The sequence below is a fragment of the Aulonocara sp. 'chitande type north' Nkhata Bay genome, linkage group LG16, assembly GCF_057382095.1.
Source record: "Aulonocara sp. 'chitande type north' Nkhata Bay isolate Kocher_YH1m ecotype deep benthic linkage group LG16, A_spYH_male_GT1.1, whole genome shotgun sequence".
Classification (NCBI taxonomy): domain Eukaryota; kingdom Metazoa; phylum Chordata; class Actinopteri; order Cichliformes; family Cichlidae; genus Aulonocara; species Aulonocara sp. 'chitande type north' Nkhata Bay.
The window spans coordinates 11,602,342-11,622,271 of record NC_141359.1 but is presented as its reverse complement, the minus strand read 5'-3'; the positions used below and the strand labels follow the sequence as shown (position 1 = coordinate 11,622,271).

The 19,930-nt window shown below is 41.8% G+C and overlaps 2 protein-coding genes across 8 annotated transcripts in view; both read right to left on the bottom strand.

Annotated features, from left to right (window-relative positions):
- Window positions 1-25: 25 nt before the first annotated feature.
- On the bottom strand, window positions 26-5,017 carry cnot11 (CCR4-NOT transcription complex, subunit 11). Of its 2 annotated transcripts, none has more exons than XM_086266329.1 (8): window positions 4,997-5,017; window positions 4,059-4,399; window positions 3,368-3,532; window positions 3,015-3,167; window positions 2,326-2,528; window positions 1,379-1,581; window positions 863-959; window positions 26-519 (listed from the first exon to the last, which is right to left on the bottom strand). In XM_086266329.1, exons 2-8 carry the CDS (start codon window positions 4,375-4,377, stop codon window positions 322-324), a joined length of 1,338 nt encoding a protein of 445 aa, XP_086122455.1. In that variant the 5' UTR covers window positions 4,378-4,399; window positions 4,997-5,017; the 3' UTR covers window positions 26-321. The 2 variants fall into 2 exon arrangements, with proteins under 2 accessions (XP_086122455.1, XP_086122454.1); XM_086266328.1 differs by having other exon boundaries at window positions 4,954-5,007.
- A 308-nt stretch (window positions 5,018-5,325) lies between these two features.
- Window positions 5,326-19,930, bottom strand: part of LOC147311082 (abl interactor 2-like) — a 34,811-nt gene continuing 20,206 nt past the window's right edge. The window contains exons 3-12 of one of the 6 annotated variants that reach the window (XM_086267818.1): window positions 19,569-19,745; window positions 18,984-19,001; window positions 18,272-18,375; window positions 13,801-13,953; window positions 10,231-10,355; window positions 9,646-9,966; window positions 9,262-9,426; window positions 9,098-9,178; window positions 8,760-8,942; window positions 5,326-8,343 (exon numbers count right to left, since the gene is read on the bottom strand). In XM_086267818.1, the coding sequence (XP_086123944.1) occupies window positions 8,168-8,343; window positions 8,760-8,942; window positions 9,098-9,178; window positions 9,262-9,426; window positions 9,646-9,966; window positions 10,231-10,355; window positions 13,801-13,953; window positions 18,272-18,375; window positions 18,984-19,001; window positions 19,569-19,745 (1,503 nt within the window). In that variant the 3' untranslated portion in view covers window positions 5,326-8,167. The remainder of the gene's footprint in view (window positions 8,344-8,759; window positions 8,943-9,097; window positions 9,179-9,261; window positions 9,427-9,645; window positions 9,967-10,230; window positions 10,356-13,800; window positions 13,954-18,271; window positions 18,376-18,983; window positions 19,002-19,568; window positions 19,746-19,930) is intronic. The other 5 variants (XM_086267821.1, XM_086267820.1, XM_086267819.1 and 2 more) reach the window with 5 other exon arrangements.

Sequence of the window (19,930 nt, the reverse complement as noted above, 5' to 3'; positions counted from 1 at the left end):
AATCCAAAAATACAACTACACCGAGTCAAATAAACGATCTCTTTAATGAAACAAACTCAGGAGGTTTCATTTTCCAAAGGGGAGAGCACTGGGAAAAAAGGAAATGCTGCTGTCCTTCAGGCAGACCTGGACTGTAGAAGATGAGCATATAGAGAAATGACTCAAATTTGAAGGACTTCATAACATATTTACAGTATTTCCTCTGAGCTGCACAGTCTTCTCCTTCTGTGATGTACAGGGACACTACGAGTGTGCATTAGAGCAAACCGTCCTCGTTTAGCCGCTGCTTCAGTCCCGCCCGTGTAGCATCTATGACGAGTATTATTTGGCAGGTTTGGCCTCAGTGGGGTTTTCTCCAGTGTCCAGAGTCTTGAGGAGGCGGAAGAGGCCGGCGGCCTCGCGGATGCGGCTGAACTCGATGCAGAAAGCCTGAACCTCGATGAAGAGGTCCTGAACATTGATAATCTTGTTCCGGATGAGCGACTGCAGGAAGACACAGACCAGACGGACCAGACGATTCTGGAAGAAAGAAAGTGTGATTAATACCTAATAACACCACACAAAGCATGGTCTCCAATTTACTGGAAAACACATTGAACCAGTTCAGAAGATTCTCATTCAGAGTGGGGTGAGCTGTGCGGTACAGCCCTGTCAACAAGTCTGAGCTATAGTCTGTGTCCTCAAGTCATTCTACTGTTTTATTAGTCTGTTATTTAGTACTTATTAGCAGGGGTGTGTGTGTTCAACATACTGACTTTCTGCTCCAAAACTTGAGGAGTTCTTTGTTCTTTTATGGATTTTTTTTTTCAAGGATTATGATTAAATATGAAGAAGCATCACTACATTGCGTGTTGTACTCTACCTGCATGTATTTGTCTTTGATTTGCTCACAGGTGGAGATGCAGTTAGAGATGTAGAGGTGGATAAACTCAGGAGGCAAATCCACAGCTGTGGTCAACCTGCGGACAAAAACAACCCCCAAAGAGTGACATTTCCACTTTTGACAATGAAACTTTTAACACCTCTTAAAACAGACCCAGTTTAGTCAGTCAGCTTCTGAATGAGTCATAGCGTGAGCCGAGTTTAGTTTAGAGACTAGAACTGGGCTTACTGACGAGAGGCCGCTTTACTCGAGTCACACATAGCGCAGATTAAAAAGCAACCAGTGACACAAACCCCACAAAACCTCGAAAATCTTTTGAAGACTGGATTAAAAAACAAACAAAACTTTATTTTTAGTTTGACTTTTCAAACCTCAGCACACTGACATCAGTGTTCTGATCATTGTCCTGGCTTTGGTTGTTTTGTCTTTTTTTTTTTTTTCAGATCACACATTTGGCCTTTTTCTGTAAGCAGCTCCACGGCTCCGTGCCCCCACCTGTTGACGACCTCCATGGAGTGCAGCGACATGTCCATGTTGACCAGCACTGAGAAATATTCTGTGATCTGGCTGCTCTGCATCAGCTTTAGCAGCATCTCGATGGCCACCAGCGGGTTGTTCTCAACCAGGTCAGGCAGCTTCACCGGAGACAGACCGATGTGGTAAACCAGCTTCGGGTCCTTCTCCAGCTCAGCCAGCAGCTGCAGTGACAGAGCATGCAGGGAGTTACTGACAAGCAAAGATTTACACGCTGCATTTCAAATACACTGAAGGAGGAAAAAACTACAAATGATAAATATATTACCTCTGATAATGTAATAATATTAAAAGTTTAAACCATTACTGGCTCCACATCTGGAAACAAAGATTTTATGCTTTCTCTTGTAAACCCTCTCTTCATAATTCAGGGTCAACGGGGTGCTGGAGCCTAGCCCAGCTGTCCTGGGGTCAGAAGCGAGGTATGCTCTGGACAGATTGCTAGTTCACAGAGCTAATCCTCGGTAACAACAGACTGTATAACGAAGCTCTCTGGGTCTGGGAGTGATGGTAAGACAAAAGATGTTAAGTTTGGATGGTTAATTATAAATAATTACCATCTTGTATAAAGATGCATACTGTCCTCCAGTGTCTGGAGAAACAGAAATAAACTCCCACTATCAATCAGCTGTAAACTACCATTTTTATCCTCTGATTAATCCACATCATTCCATTTTATTCCTGTTGATTTCACATTCTGACTCTTTTCAAACCATGTTTTAAATGTCTTGTCTTAATATATTTGTCTTGTGCTTTTCTCCTTTTGTGAAGTAGCAACTTTAACCCTGAAATTCCTCTCTGGGTTTATCTGGTTGCACTCCAAAGGCAGCTGGTGGCAGCACCATAGTTTCAGTTTAAATAGAATTGCAGTGCCTGACTTTAAGAGAAGCATTAAATGGCTGACCCACCTGTGATTGCTGCTGTGCAGACAGCGGGCTCTTGAAGGCCTTGGACATGATGCGTTTGATCTCCACGCCGGTGCTGTTCTTCACACACATGGAGCGATCCCACTGGATGCTGTGATCTGGCTCGGTGGGGTTCAGCCACGCCAGCTCGTCCTCACACACGTGGAGAGGAGGCGGCGGCCGGATGAACTCAGGGCGGAAGTGACCTGAGGATTAAACAACGATATTGAAACACTTGTGATAATCCTGTTCTGTTTCAGACGTAGCTTTATTCATGGGTGGCGGTCTACTCTAGTAACCATGGCTACATGTGTGCCAGCTTTAAAAGGTGATCTCGTGTTCAGAGAGCCAAGCATTGTGTCTCAGGATATGAACAGCAATGAACTGTAATATTGGGACACCACGGCAGAGAGCTGAAGCTCTGATGCACACACTAGTGAAACTACTCAGGTTCTTGTGTGACCATGCTGCTTCATCTGACTTATGGATGAACATAAGTCAGATGTGCACTTGACAGCTGAAAACCCACAAAACTGCCAGCAAAGCAAAACGTTCACTTGTTTTTCATCTGTGATCTCCTAATTCACACAGCTCCTGACTTGTAAGCTAGAAGTGAATAACCAGCCGAGTGATGAGAAACATAACAAAAGCCTTTTTGAAAAATGAACAAACAAATCATCAATAACACTTACTTTCCAGGGGAGGGCGTGGGCCTGTGACCAGAGACTCGATGATCTGGTTGGCCACAGAGCTGTCGAATCCTGAGTTGGATGAGTCTGGGTCTGGATCATTGAGAATGCTTGGGAAACTGGCCTTACTCTGAGTGGGCAACTCTGACTGACGCTCTAAACAACAAAGAGACAGAAACAGTGAATTAAAACATAAAAGAAACAAAGTGCAAAGTAAACAAAGTAATCTGTGCAAAGAGATTAAAGAAGAAAAAAAATTGCCTTTTAAAACAAACCAGTATAAACAAGTGACAGTTTTGACCAGTCACACCTAGTCTTTCAGTCAGTAGATCATTTATGGGTGAGTGGGTACTGACCTGCCAACGCTAGCTGCAACCCGCTGATGTCTACAGACTGGGGCATGTTGCCAACATCCATGCAGGACACCTGTCTGGGTGTCTTTTTGAAGAGATCCCTGGGAGGTGCCAACATCAGTTGGGACAGGAAGAACTTCTCAGGTTGGGTGATGGGAGGCAGGAAGCCTGGACACCAAACACAGGAGACTTCATACACTTCATAATCCCTGATGCCCTCATTCATCATGTTACACAGTCACACTGAGACTGCCAGTGTAACTGGGTGTTGCACTGGCAGCAAGATCTGAGGGCAAATGTTTAACTGAACTGAACAAGTTTGTCTGAAATGAGAAACAGACTGTTTCTCATTTCAGACAAACAGATAGGGACAACATTACATAAGGCTGTGGTCCTTCAAAGCACAATCATGTCCCACAGAGACATCACTCGTTTGTGTCTAGACTCTAGAGTATAAGATGCCAAAAATCTTGATTGGTCATCACTGTTACAACACGAAGACTTAGACTCTTTAAAAAAAAAGCAAAAAAAAAAGCACAACCCTCAAATATTGAGTTTAGCTTCAGAGAAAACCTCAACTTTGTATCAAAGCTTATTCGCTGCTGCTATATGTCCTGCTCGTTTAGGCCTGGCTGATTTCTTTCTCGGTGACATAAACAAAGTCAGGAAAAAGCATTTTCACACGGAGACCTACCGGACAGCACCTTCTCCTGTTCCTCTCCGGCAGGTGCGGGGTTCAGCAGGTGCGCGAAAACAGCGGCGAAAGGGTTAGCGGCCAGTGGCTCGGTGCGGTACATCTCCCACAGCAGGTAGAGGGCGATGAGCCGCTGCGAGGAGCTGGGCAGCAGGTCCGGTTGCTGCAGAAGCATCACCAACACCGAGCCGACCCTGAAGTGCTCCGCTTTCCCGAAGTAATGATGAAAGTGAGTGGAGAGGCTTTCGAAGGAGTTGGTGCAAGCCTCTTCCGAGATGATGCTCAGCAGGTTGGACAGTTCCTTCGGAGCGAGTGTCATGGTTTCCTCAACTGAATCTTTCCTGCTTGGGCGGAACCGTTATAAGACTATTTTTTTTGTTTGTTTAAATAGCTAATATAGCAAATACAGCATCCTCGCAACGAACCGGGTGCGTTTAATTCATATTTGAAGAGCAAATCTGAAAAGCTACAGAATGAAAATGATCAAACGAGTTGTTAGCAAAAAGTTAGCTTAACTAGCATTGCGGCGCTAACTGACATAAAGCGGCATTTTCACAGTCGAATAATCCGCCCCACAAACTCCACTCTGCCCGGTGCTGAAACTGCATAACAGTCTTACAAAAACTAACAAAACATTAACCGATAGAAACATCCAAGTTTGTCCAGGTGTTTTCACGACTGTTGAGAGTCGGTGACCGACGTATTAGCAGTTTAAATTCACGACAGTACGTCGGTCATACCGAGCTGCATTACGGGTAATGTAGTTTCGTACAGTGGCGTTTCACTTCCCCCTTAAAATAAACTCGTTTAAGTAATCTATAGGAAAGCAGCAATTTTAGACTCGAAAAGCGTGAGGTGTCATCCAATAAAAGTCACTTTAAAAGCTACAGCTGACCATAAAATAGTGGTTTGACTAGATAAAGAGCTTCTTCCTTTACCGATCAGTCCTCGCGTTATCATTTCCGGCGTTTTGTCCTGTCGAAATAAAATGACAATTGTCGATACACTCTTAAAAGTGTTCTTTCATTGCGTTTCTTTTTTACCTTTAAGCAGGTTTGTGAAAAAATAAATAAATAAAATAAATTATATATATATATATATATATATATATATATATATATATATTTTATTTTAAATATTCTCAGTTCTTGTGAGCATACGCATTTAATTATTATTTCTTATCTTCACCTTTCAACAAAAAAAACTTAACTCTTCTGTACGCAGTTTCTACCGTCCAGTCTGATAAATACCCAACAGTAGTACATGCTTATTGTTAAGACATTTATTTAGTATTTTCACTTAAAGAACATTGTGCTTTCAGTCATGTTCACTTTGGAAAGGAGAAAGCTTCTCCTGAGGCCTGTTCTTTCAGGTAGATCCTGAAGAATGAGATGGGAGAAATAAAATGAAAGCGATGATCTAAAGAGAAACAAAAGGTCCTATAAGAAACTCAAAGGTGATGAGTGCAATTCAGCAGGGGCGTGTCCAGAATTTTTTCAGCTGATTGTAGGGTGTCTTACTTTCTCTTGTGGCCACGTGTAATGAAATTATTACTATCATAGGAGAGTCTTGCCAGGGGGGGGGGGGGGCACTGGGGGTTACTCTTAAAATATTTTGTGAATCTCAACCCAGACTTGTCCTGTTTAGAGGTCAATGTCTGCACTGAGGGCAATGAAACAGATTCTTGATTTTCTTTTCTTTCTTTTTTTAAAGGCCTTGGAGAAGCTGTCCATAACATCTCACAGTTCATCTCATTTTTTAGTCCACACTTTAAAGGGATATTGCAGGCTAAACAAAAACCAGAGTGAGCCAAAGTTTGCAGCAGCTCAAACGATTTGCTGTCTACATTAAAGACATTCTGTCTGAAGGCTGGCGACCGTTGTGTTCACATATGAACTTACACTAGATTTATTTATTTTTTACCTTTTCAAAGAGGGTTGTGTGCTGCTTCACACTACACCTTCTGTTCTTTTTGTGCTCCTACAGAGAAGTGTGTAAATTTCTGATGATTTGTATTCATTTTAATTTGGACAACACTTTGCACTCAAACTTGAAAGTACATGGATATATGAATAAATACAATTATTGTTATCTGAAAATGTCAGCTTGGTATATAGGTATTAAAATAATTATTTGCAGCTACACAAGAGAGAATCTTTATCTTAAGAGCATCAAGAAAAAAAACGTTTTTTCCTTCAACTCAAACATCTATAGGGGAAAACTGTTTCTCATCTTATTTGTTATTTAATTTGGCATACTCTGGTTTCTGTGGTAAAACACCTCTTAAGTTACACTGTACATTAAGGACACACTGTTTTCAAGTCCAAAGTCACTTCAGTCAACAAGGGAACATTTGGTTCTTACTGGTTCTCACACACACGTGCACACAACTCTTCACACACACATATGGCACAAAAATATCCACCTTTTTCTGAGAGTCGGTCTTACGTCCAAGCACACAGGGCTTCAGTTAAAGGGCTATTACAAGCAAAAACTGCACAGAAACATCACAACCTCCAGCTGGTCAAACAGACATCATAAAGCAAGCTGGTGAAACTACAGGAAAAGAAAAAAGAAAAAACAGAATATGGCGAATAAAAATGTCTATTATATATCAGGCATGCAAGCAAACACACTGTAAACTTAAACAACAACAAACAAAAAAAACCAAAACAAAACTGATAACAGCTCCAGAATCTCCTCCTGGCGATTAGATCAGGTCCACTTTACTACACGACAACAAACCCACGATGAGGTCGGACACAGGAGAGCTTAGTTCTGTTGTCTGGTCTGACCTTGGCGATTGATCAGATCTCTTGTGGATTAGATAAAATGTTAGTTTAGTTACACACATACATTTATATCAGCCAGAACTGCCTTTGCAGCTTCATTCAACACAGAACTAACAAGAAAACTTCAGCTACCGGAAAACACACAGTTCCACTTGCAGACGTCACATCACAGCAGGATGTGGTGTGATGTTAAAGGAACTTTCTATGAGGACAGAAGCTCAGTTTTCACTGAATACTGTCCATGAAGAGAGCAGGATGGCATCCAATCAACTTGCAAAAAGGTCACTCACACAACTTCACTGAGTTTAGTGTCACTGAAGATCTTTGTGCTGTTCGCTTTGTTTAACATAAAAACCTTTCTGACCTGTAGTGTTTTCTTTTATCGTTTCCTTCATCTCAAGTTTATCCCCAAGACTCCTCCCTCAGAGAACTCCTTCTTTCACCTCATAAGGCTCTTAGGATTGTTTTTTTTTTGTTTTTGGAGATTGGCACCATTAAAAGTCACGCAGGATTAGCTTTTAACAGTTCCACACTACAGTGTCCATTTGAATCAACATCACTGGCTTATGTCTAGATTTTCAGCTCTACTATTATAAGAATCACTCTGCTGTGATCATGTCTATGATTTATAACATTTAACCACACTTACATACTAAATGGTTTCACATCTGTATGAGAAATGGAAAAAAGTTCTGCACAACATGTGTTGCAAGAGAACAAATTTCTTATGTCAACATCTTAAAATCAATTTCTTGTGATTAAAAAAAACAAAATCAAATGTGTCCTACTCATGTCTTGATCTTCTGGGTGCAGTCATTTCTTTTGATTAGTAGGACTTAGATTATTAGGACAATTATCACTTCTGCAGCATACACACATTTGTATGACCGAGACACACCCTGAATGTGTGGCAACACCTGTACCATCAGGTCCCACTTAAACGTTCTTTTCTAAAATGTGTGTAGTCATTCTTCAGAGAAACAGAGCTGTTGTGTGGCTGGAAAGCACCGCATTTCATAATTTCTTTGAATTACACGGGGTTGAAAAGAAGATACCCAAAGAACTTTACTGACTTTTTACTTGCATGTAGACAGGTCTCAGGTGTTTTTAAATGAATATCTCACACCTGAAACCCCTCTTAGTCCTAAAGCACTAAGGTAAAGCCTGTTATTGATTAAGTGGTCGTTTTGTTTTCACAAGCTCTGACTTTCTTGTGACCAATTAGTGTGAATTTAAGGAGACAAATGGCAACGTGGAACAGGGTCACATTTTCCCTTCTAGTTCTTGACCGCAGCTGTGATTACAGACACGTTTGGCTCAGTCAGCGTAATGCATGATGGACTCTACGTAGTTTCCAGGGAAGAGACCGGTGGTCGAGTTCATCACTCCTTCAAACCACCCGTCCTCGTTCTTCTTGATGACGTATATGATCGCTCCTTCTTGGAACGACAGCTCGTCCTCCTTGTCGGCCGTGTAGTCGTAGATGGCCACCACTGGAGGGCGACAAACACACCAATATATGATTACTAAACAGCAGAAGGTTCAGTCATTTCACCAGAAGCAGTGCAGTAAATGTAATTGCATGCATTTCAGTTTTTACGCACAAATGGAAACTAAAAAACTGCTCACCCCTGTGATTAATGCAACAACTAATCCAATAATATCCAAAGCAATTAATGAGTATAAAAGACATCAATACCTGACTTAAGATTTTTGGGGGACTTTGGGAATTAGGTTTTCCGGGTAGACAACCTTAAATCCAAGTTGTGTTATTCTACCCGGAGACACAGTTTAAGGCTACATATATGAGCAACTAATTCAAGGAACACTGATGGAGTGATCTAACACAACCTCATAAACAATGCAAACTGCAAGTACTTTGTTGCCTCTGTGTATTTCTGTGGTGTACCTTTCTCTAAGTAGTTCCTGGGGGCCCACGGTGGGTCTTCTTCAGCATACGGGTCGTTATACTCCACTACTGCTGAGTCCTCCTCTTCATGCCCATCCTCAGCTGGCTGAGGAGTGGGCAGGGCCTCCTCGTGCGCTACTTGGTTCTCAGTGGCAGGCTGCGAGGGAGGGGGGGCGTCTGAAACTGGAGGTTGGGGATACTTTATACAAGCTGAACTGAATCTGGGCTTAAAAGCTGATGATGTCATCCGTTTTGACACACAGATGTTCAAGAGAAAAATGATGTGCAGAAACATTTCTCTGATAAATTACTGAAAAAGAATCCAGATTAATACTCACTGGACTCCTGAACTCGAGCTACAAACCCCATCAGAGGAAGCTGAGGGGTGAACTGGAGCAGGGAGGGGGGCGGGGGAGAGGCTGCAAGCACAAAAGACAAAACTTTTACCAAACTTTCTCAATGTGGGAGTGGAGTGACTGGTGGCTGCTTTTATACTGCATACCTGGGCTCTGGTTGTAGTAGGGACCGCCATTGACCTGATTCTGGGTTGTAATTGGCTGACCAGTCACCGATGGGGGGCGGCGGTAAGGCAGTGACCCCCCCACCTGTGGGGTTTGCTGTCGAGGCTGAGGCCGGTTCATACTGTAGAACTGAGGGACGATAGGGCCTGACCAGCAAAGAGGGGCAACGTTATAAACTCATATTTTCTTAATACACTGCGTATCAATCAATCAGTGATTCAATTCCATTTTAATTTTCTGTGTTAAACATGAAGGAAAGAGTTAAAGATTAGCTCCCCGGGGTGGGGATAAAATCCACAGAAACAGAGAGAAAAAAAGGAGGACTTGGTGATGTTTGGAGAGCAGAGGTGTCCCTGAAAACTCACCTTCAGTGGGTGATGAAGAAGAGGAGGAGGAGGAAAGTGGAGGGGGAGGGGCAGGGGGAAGCAGCTCCGATTGGACTTCGGATGTGCTTGTGGAAGATTTAGAGGGGGGGGAGGTGCCGGTGTTTGGCGCATTCGCTTGAGAGTTTGCTTGGGAAGGTGAGTTGGCATGTTGAGAAGGTGAGCTCGGCGGCAGAGGTGCGTTGGGTTGTGTTAAGGTTGTGGTGGAGGAGGAGGAGGAGAAAGAGGAAGGAGTTGGGGACGGGGAAGGGGAAGAGTTAGGGGCGGTAGAGGATGAGCTAGCAGGTCCGGCAGTCGGGGAAACTTCAGGCAGAAGAAAAGGAAGGATGGAAAGGAGGAAGGAGTTAGGAAATAAGGTTATAGGAGGGAGTGAGTGACAAAGCACAAACAGCAGGGGGAGCTGAATTTCAAGCACAGAAATTACACACAAAAATTAAGCTGTTTATATAGTTTATAACTTTAGAAGGACTTTAAAATATAAAATCTTAATAGTACAAAGAGTCCAGTTAGAATTGGAGGAATGGTGGGCAGGTGTGTAGCACAGACGTGTATATTTCTGTGTGTTACCCGGGAATGTGGAGGGTGGGGAGGGTGTGGGCACAGCAATGGGAATGCCCACGCTGCCGCTGCCGCTGTTCTCTCTACTGCTGCTCCGACTGCTGCTGCTGGGATGGCTGCCTCCACTGCTACCACTGCACACACACACACACACACACACAGAGTGGGGGAAGTCAGGGTCCTGCATAGGGATGTGTTCCACCTTGGATTCAGTTAGAAATGGGTAAAATACCAGAATCACTGAGCTGCAAGGCCAAGTAATCTCCTATCAAACCTTTATTTCATGACTCCTCTGATAAAAGCATTCAAGCTGAAAAAGCATTGAAATGAATGTCAAATGTCCCACCTCACCACCAGTACTACAGCAGGTTCTGTGACCAATAGGATAAGATTATCTATGGCACGCATGGAAACAAAACAGCAATTTCTCAAACAGGTCATAAAGCTCTTTGACTTGGCTCATGAAAGTCATAACCCCCCCACTAATTTTGGCTACACTTAAAGACGACCTATAAGGAGAGACTATAGCAAATGTACACCAAGTATGTCTTTAAACATTTATTGGTGTAAACTGTGTGATAGGACATTGCTCTCTCTGTGTGGAAAGCCCTACAAACATTCAGGTTTCGGTTTAAGGACTCCCTTTTAACAGGAAGAAAGCTCTGGCCGAACCAGGCCCAGGGAGGGGCAGCCAAGTGACAAGTTGGGGGGTGAGGGCAAAGAGAAGAGAGTGAGACAGGTCACAATTAAAATGACCAAAAGTCGTATTACCAGGATGCTTCAACAATGAAACAAAACAGTTTCAACTTTGAAATGAAATCAGCTTTTGATGAGAGAATAAATTGACACTACACAGATAAAAAGGAGTTGAGCTGTCTCCTGCACGATGGCAGCTGGGCACACATGGCCTGCAGCAAGCCTACATTTGGCTCAGCAGTGAATGCAGGAAACACATCGTCTAGATGAGTGATTTCCAAAGTCTGGCCTGTGATACGGTCACAAATGAGCCAGAAAGGAATAAAGGACAGAAATCATATTTACGTTATTTATTTTTAGTCATTTTTCAATTACCATTTTTTACATAGTTTTTTTGGTCTCTGTTCAGTTCCAAATCAGTTGTTGTGGGGCCAAAGCGTTACCTTAAATCTCAATAATTTACACTAAGCAGCTGCTTTTATTACCTTTAATTTTCCAGCCATTATAAATGCAAATAGCTAATATCAGCCCGCCAATAATAAAGGTCCAATATAGTTTCATATTCATATTATTTTTTCTACTTTATTCTTTCTTGCTTCCAGCCTTCGCCCTCTTACACTACGCCGTCTGGCCTGGCAAGTCATTTACAACACGAACGCTAATAAAGCAGCAAACAGGAGTCACATGGCATCAGCCTCTAACTGGATGTTTTGTACACGCTCGTCTTTGCTAATAAGAATTAATGAACTGAAACAAAAGATTTGATATGAGCTGATTTCTCAGCCTCACAACCTGGAACTGGATTTAATGAGCAGCAAGGCTGTTGAGTAATTCTGCTGTGAGGAACTTATTTTTTTGCTTTATAACATTGTTAATATCATGTTTACAAATAAAAAAGACCTCTGAACTTGGAGACCAAGAAAACTTGATGTGTAGTATTTCACCGTTTTCCAAAATTACACAATCAACAAAAAAAACAGCTCTATTTTTACACTCCAGAAAATGTAAACAATTTAAAAAAAAAAGTGGATATGAAAAGCTGACTGACTGCTTACTCAGTCATGATTTTTCAAAAGGCACAAAGAGAGCAACAGATAAAAGCAAACAAATATTAAAGGCAAAGGCAGCAGGGGCAGAGGATGGCTCGCTGATGAAGATGAAAAGAAAAGTGCAAAGACAAGAAACAGCAGAGCAAACAGCAGCAGAATGAGAGAGAGCTAACATCATCACAGGAGCAATGAAACCATAAACACAGCACATGCAATCTGATCAGTTTTAGAGTAACTGAGTTGAAGGTGGTGACTGGATGGGAAGGACTTGAGAATAGTTTGAGGCAGAGCTGTGATTGGACAGGGCTCTAAATAATCTATACTTTTGTTTATTCATTTTTAAAATGCTACATCAGCGCTGCACAATTACTGCAAAGGGTGCCTTTTAGAGCAACCACAGACAGCATAACAAGAACGTAAATTCTGGGTCTAAAAAAGTGAACCTGCATTCTTTTTACAGAGGGAAACTCTTGTGTTTGCAGAAAGCATACTGGTTGTACAGAAATCTACAAGAAAACCACCATACATCTCTATTGCTCTGTGGCTCAATGACTAGTTCATGATGAAACTCTTTTTGTAACATTTATGACTTTTCCAAGTGTCAGAAAAGAGGATTATGTTCATTGGCTACGCACCTGTCAATCACATTATTGGAAAGTGAGAGTCTGGTCCAGCCCTTAACTGGTCATACTTTTTTATCACATATGAAGAGTATGAAGAGTATAAAACACACAGATGGCTAAAATGCTACCAGGAGCCTGAAAGGTGGTGACATGGTGGCTACGTCCATCTTTTATGCTGTCTGTGAGATTAACATGTAAACACTGTCAAAGACTTAAACATTTATTTGCGAATGCAAAATTCAAAGCTCTGCTTTCAAAGTATTTGCCTCTCTCTCCCATCCAGGACACCAACAGCTACATAAACTGCAGAGGAGACAAAAGAAAACTACAAGCTGAAAATGAATGAAAGAATAAAATCAGTTAGTTGATGCTGTGAGGGTGTAAACAGAAAGTTAGTTCTGTGAGTCCTCTGTGTTCTCTCAGCAGTAACACTAACACGTATGATTAGGTTAATAAAATAACTACATAAAATCCTTTTAGCAATGAACAGTGTATTTGAAATGAACCATAACAAGCATGTACTCCCTGAGCGTGACTGCTGAGCAAATCCACAGAGGAAACACTGGACAGCAGCAGAGAAGCCAGAGCAGGTGAACGATTACAGAGGCCTAGAGGAACGTGACCACTTTTGTACAAGACTGTATTTCTGCAGTGCCGCATGAAATATGCATTTGTTTGTCAGTATCTGGAGCGACGTTTTATAGCAGATTTCATTAGATGTTCAGATTTAAGCTTCTAACGTTGATCAAGACTTTTTAAAGGCCAATTCTTTGATTTTGTGGCTGTACGGCTATAGCTGTAGTGTGATATTGAAATCTTTCTCCCTGTATTTTATTTTGTTGATGAAGTTAAAAGCTGGGAATGTTTTCTGCAGGATACATTTTGTCTTGAACTGAAAAATGACTCTCCAGGTGTTCTGAAATATGTTTAGTCACCGTGCAAGCCAATTAGATCAGCTGTAAATGACCAAGAATGGAAGCATGAACTAAAACACACTGCGTGAGGATGAGAGAGAAAACAATCTCTCCTTTAGCTTTTTAAGCAGGCTGAAATGAAAAATATGTCTAAACAAAAAAACAACAACAAAAAACCCAGCAGTGATTTTAAAGTTTTTCAAAGTTTTATCAGAGATGCAAAAGAATTTCAGCAGGGAAAAGGAAAAGCTCTGAATCCCATTCTGGCAGGCCACGTTTACCCACTGACCCGGCTACCTGTATGTTCGGGGTCGATGGTTGAGGGTAGCGGTGCGGGCCGGACTTGGAAGCTGTCCCCCTGCCATATTGTTTCTGGTAGGGCTGGAGACATAATCATTGGGTACAACAGGGGGGCGCACAGGCTCCAGTGTCCTGTAGGGGGAGTTCTTCCTGTACATGCAAAACGTAAGGGTGAAGACAGGGTTAATGGGGAGACAAACTTGATTCTGGCGACAAAGGATCGCTCCTGAAAGTAACATTAAATAGCCACAAGCACACTTAAAGCATCAGTATTGATATGCAAGTACACCTTAATTCTGCAAGTGAGCTAGCTATAGCCTCCTTCCTGCTGTGGAACAAAAAGAATAAAATCGGTAAAGGTCATGTTCAAAGGCCAGTGTGTATTTTTAGAGAAATAAAATTCCTCCCACGTCACAGAGCTGTATGTAGAGAATAAGGACGAGTGAACGCCAACAGAGGAAAACAAAAAACTGACCAAAATCAGAGTGAAGCAATGGATCAGCACAATAAATGTCACTTACTGCATACACATAACACAAAGCAGGCACAGTGTCCACCTGGTTAACTCCTCCTCACGAATAATTACACAGTTACATCCAATATTTCAACAACCTATGAGTCATGTAATGCACCAGCAGTTATCACTGTAAGCAAAGAAAAAGACTGCATGATTTCCAAGCAGATTTACAGCCATTTATTTGGACTTTCTATTGGGGTTTCCCATTTATCCCATCTATTCTGTCTGCAAAGGATTCTGTTATTTCACCAAGTTTAAAGCGCGCAGTGTTAATCCAATCCGATTAACACTGGTGCTAAAGAAAGAACAGTCAAACTTAGACGGTGAAAACTCTCTGAATCGTCTGGGTTGTTATTTATGTGAGTGTGAGTCGTCAGAAGGCCTGTTGATTACAGCATTACGCCAGCTCACTGCTGTGATTTGTTCCTCGTCTCTCCACGCATGTTTGTGTTAGAGTGTGTGTGTGTGTTAGAGTGTGTGTGTGTGTACAGACATTTGGCTTGTGCACCAAAGCTCCAGTCAACTCAAAGTTCCAGCCAAGTGCTGAGCTGCTTCTGCTCCCTCATCCTTAGGGAACGCAAACACTTTCTCATCTTATTTGTTGTCATACTGCACCAAATGTCAGACTTGTGGACGTTAGGTTTAAAAAGTAGAATTATTTAAATAACAGAGAACTAGACAACTACCTATTCCTAACTTCTGTGTTGCTTATGAAATGAGACTGCAGTAGCGCAACATTGTAAGACTGTGTTGCATTACGGGTTGTTTGCAGTCTTGTGATAATCTTTGGCTAGTCAGGGCTCTTTCAGCAGGGAAAAAATCCTGCCGTGCTGTTCAACATGGTACAACAGGTGGCTGATCAGCAGGTTACAGGAAATAGGAAGCAACGCAGCAGACAACACAGACTGAATGAGGCCACCTATCAGCCTACCTGCTGCACACAGACAATCAAAGTATTGCAATAAATATTGTAATAAGGTAACGCAGCAGCACGTAAGTTAGCTCCTCTAACCGGAGTCACTGACCTGGAGCTCTTAGGTTTGTTATTGCTGTTGGTGCCTTTTGGAGCATTTTCATGGAATTTACCCACCATTATCACTTAGTAACTGATGTGGACATTCCAAGAAGCTTGTGGTTCTCTTTTGGTGAATTCGATTTTACATGGCTGTAGCTTCCAAAAGTGAAGCCAGTAAATACATAAATACAAACCTGCATCCCTTTTTTTGGCCACCAGCGGATGATACCTGTGGTTAGAAAAAGGCTAACGGTCCTATAGAAGTCCGTGGAGAAATCAACCAAAAGAGGTTTAGAAAGTAGGATTATCCAGGAAATACTTATTGGTTAGCAACATGTGACTGACAACTCGTTAGCCAGTTAGTGTGTGGTTTCCTGTTAACATCCACACCTTGGTTGTCAAGTATCACAATACCAAGAGGGTGACGTCAGGTCAAGATGCTCATGTGAATCTCATAGTTGCTACAGCCGTCTTTTATACTGTCTCTGGCTGTATTCACAATGCTGCCTAGCGTTAGCTACTAATTAGCTAGTAAGCACTCCATCCTTTTAATCCAAATACAAGAACTTCTGGCTCAGAAGTACCAGCATGGTGGAAGGTCCAAACTCTTACGCTAAAGCCTCAAAATGTTGGGTCAAAATCGACAGCCAACATAACAGTGGTTACATCCATCTTTTATATTGTCTATGGTATATAGACTTATGTGTATTGTGCTAGCTAATTCAGCACACCTAAGCAGCATGGAAAGTGATAGGAAGACAGCATCTGCGGACTGTTCAAGACCCAATATTTACTCAAGAAAGCTGGACCCAGAGAAAGTAAGACAACGGGAATAAATAAGGAATAAGGAATGAGAAAGTTAAAAAAAAAAAGAGAGGAAGGAGTGAAATCGAGATGAAGATAAGGAGATAAGGAGAGAGAAAGAATGAGGGCTACAGCTGGGTGACCTAGATGTTTGAGGGGAGAGAACACAACAAGCTTTCACAACGCATGACGTTATTCCTCTGAGCACTGCATTTTACCGTGTGTGTGTGTGTGTGTGTGTGTGTGTGTGTGTGTGTGTGTGTGTGTGTGTGTGTGTGTGTGTGTGTGTCATTCCCTTCTGCCGGGTCAAATCTGTAATAAGCTTGCAGCAGGACGCTCCATCCTTCCACAAGACACAAACACACACAATCTGCAGCAGTTTCACACATGCACACGACTTATCTCAAAATCAGTTCAGAAAACAACACATCTGTGAGAGCAGATTTATCTTATCAGTCCATTTATATTGAAATTGGGATGCTGTGTAAAAACCACAAATAATCAGAAAGCAGCAATCTGCAAATTTCAAACCAATATTTTATTCACAACGGAGCATATGAAGGAGATTTTACCATTTCATGAAAAATATGGAATCACTAAATATGTCTCCAAACATTGGGGTGGGGGTGAGGGGGCATTAAAGGTATCATTTACTTTTCCAAGTTAGTGGCATTAGAAGGAAAAACAGGAGGAATATTTTTCAACTAATTAGGCAACAGGTCAATAATATACTTGGGAATAAAAGACGGGCAGAGGTTAGTATTTCGAAATAATCTTCTTCAATGTAAAATTACAAAGACTTGAGTATTTCATCATTTACAGCAGCGGTCCCCAACCCCCGGGCCTCGGACCGGTACCGGTCCGTGAGTCGTTTGGTACCGGGCCGCGAGAGTTGAGGCTCAGGTGTGAAATGTATAGTTTTCAGGGTTTTTATCGGTTCTCAGTGTTATTTTGTTATCGTTTTTATCGTTAACTCTGTCTTCCTGGGTCTTTTCACGTGTGTTATGAATAAATCTTCTTTTTTCAGACAAGAATGGGACAACAGCTGGTCTCCTCAGTTCCCAGATGTTTACAGACTGTTGAGGTTGCTACACAATGAAAACAAGTAAACATGGTCCCGTCCCAACTTTTTTCCAAAATGAGCTAAAAAGGCCCAGCAGCGTCTCCACTTTCTGAGAGTGCTCAGGAGGAACAACCTGGAGGAGAGGCTGCTGGTGACATTTTACAGAGCCACCATAGAGAGCATCCTAACGTACGGCATAACAACATGGTATGCAGGGTGCTCAGCTGCGAACAGGAAAGTACTGCAGAGGGTCATCAACACAGCCCAGAAGATCACTGGCTGCTCTCTGCCCAGCCTGGAGGTCACTGCAAACTCTCGGTACCTCAGCAGAGCTGGCAATATCATCAAGGACCACTCTCACCCCAGCAACCAACTGTTTGAACTATTACTGTCAGGCCGACGGTACAGGTCACATAAAACCAGGACAAACAGATTCAGGGATAGCTTCTTTCCCAGAGCTATCACCGTAGTAAATAAGCACAAAAACAATTGAACCTATTCCATACCGTCACTGTCATTATATTATGCTGCTATTCATACTGTCATTATATTAATGCTGCTATCCTGTATATATTGTACATACTATTGTTTGAGTACTTACGATTGTTTTTTTGTACTTTTTATATTTTACATTTATATTTATTATTGAAACTTGCACCAAGGGAGTGGCACTCCAATTTCGTTGTACTCTGTACAATGACAATAAAGGCTATTCTATTCTAATATTTTTCATGAAATAGAAAATGGTCACAGTTTAAACATCTGCTATGTTTTATATGTTCTACTGAGAAAAAAAAATGGGGTTATGAGATTTGCAAATAAATGCATTCTGTTTTTGTTTACATTTTACGCAGCGTCACAACTTTTCCAAAATTGGATTTTATCCCATGGAGGCCATACTACTCACACATTTAAGAAAAAAAATTGAGACAAATACTCAAGTTCCAATAAATACACAGAACATTCACTTATATTAAACCATGGAAGCACAAAGGATAAGACAAGGTGAATACTAGTAAGGGAAAGAAGATACACATGTGGGAGTGTTGGTGCTAGGCTGTGTACATACCCCAAGATGCCCTTGCCTGCCCTTGGAGGGCTGGGCGGTTTTTGTGTGGGAGGGTTGGACCGAGACAGACCCGCTCCAAGTTTCATGTTCGGCTGACCATTCACCTGTGAGAACAAACCGTGTTAATGCTCAGCGCTCAGCTCAGGCCTTTCACAGAGCCAACATATCAGTAGCTAGCCAAAACAACATCACCCCTGTGTAGCTCACCCCATTCTGCTGAAACAGCTTTAAAACATCAGGTCCTAGAGTCCACCTCTACCGTGTCCTATGATACTGGGTAGAATGATTTATAAGTCCTTTAAGACCTTCAGGACTCATTCGAACATGTTCCAACACTAGCTGTCACTTCACGGTTGGACAGCAGGCAGGCTGTGCATTAAATAATACATTTATGAAAGGCACAGAACTCATTAACCAGGCTGCTATGATTTTTATATGAGAACTTATTAAGCATTCAATAGATTTTTATGATCAGGTGAAAATTGGCATGAAGAAAGGGGGCTGAGTGTAAAGAGACAGAGGGAGGAAGAGGAAGCTGATTCTAGCATATTTTGCTGCTTGGTTTGTTGACCACTGCAGTAATAGCACAGTAGTCACTTTCTTAGATCATTACTGCATTTATTGCTTTTCTAACGGCATTTTCCACATTACACAATTTCCTTCATTTATCACACACACTTCCAATCTGTGTAGGTGTTTTGTGCATCCTTACCTTGAACCTCAGCAACCACTTAATATGCCAATGACAGCAAATAGAAGAGAAAAGAAGAGACAGGGTAGTCTAAAGGTTAGTTACAGTGCAACAGTGCCATGCGAATACCAGCAGCCATTAGAGACAAAGGGCAGAAATACAGATGAAGAAGAGCTGGTGGACAGAAAAGTGAGGAGGAGGAGTGCAGTTAAAGAAATAATGGTGAAAGCACAATGCCTAGATAATTATTGCTACTTATCCTAAATAAAAACTATTTATTTACAAGTGCACACTCTACATGCTTAGAGAAAAACCGCGGCTCACTCAGTTATACACATAAACATGCAATTTCTATCCAATTCTTTTTAAAGAGATTTTTAAAAATGGATTTCTTATTAATAGATATGCAAACCTGGTACAGAGATATTCATTCAAGAGTTTACTAATGCTTGCAATACATAAAAAAAGAAGAGTAAAATAGAAAAGGTGGTACATGCACATGCTTGAGTGCATGGATGAGAATCTGTGTAATCATTTATAAACACTTGAATATGCGAGTTCATATAAACGGATGTTATTATATTCCCTCCTCATTACTCTGCCTACCTTGACTCCATGGCCAATGTCATCCAGGACGCTGTAGTCGATGGGCTTCCTGATGTAGCGCACTGGCCTCTCTGGATTGGCTGGAGCTACAATTTTATGAGCGCGAGACGTGTTTTTATTGGTGGTCAGGATGCCGATCTCCCGCCTCGCTACCTTCTCCTTGTGAATGTCAACGGTCTGGAAGAAGAAAAATGAAGGACGAGCAAATTAAGAAAAAAAAAAAAAAAAAAAAAAAAAACAAATCACAAAAAATAGCACTCATTTTAATGTGTCAGTGCTCCAAACTGAAAAGTGGAATATAAATGAATTGCTCCGGTGTGGACGCAGCTTAAGCTAGTAGCAATACCAGTGAGTTTAGCTGA

Bases quoted from the DNA above. Each gene is read 5' to 3' on its own strand.
- cnot11 (XM_086266329.1), bottom strand. From the start codon at position 4,377: ATGACACTCGCTCCGAAGGAACTGTCCAACCTGCTGAGCATCATCTCG. The intron at 2,529-3,014 runs GTAAGTGTTATT...TTTAATCCTCAG, and splicing joins CCCACGCCCTCCCCTGGAAA to GTCACTTCCGCCCTGAGTTC. The intron at 520-862 runs GTAGAGTACAAC...TCTTTCTTCCAG, and splicing joins TCAAAGACAAATACATGCAG to AATCGTCTGGTCCGTCTGGT.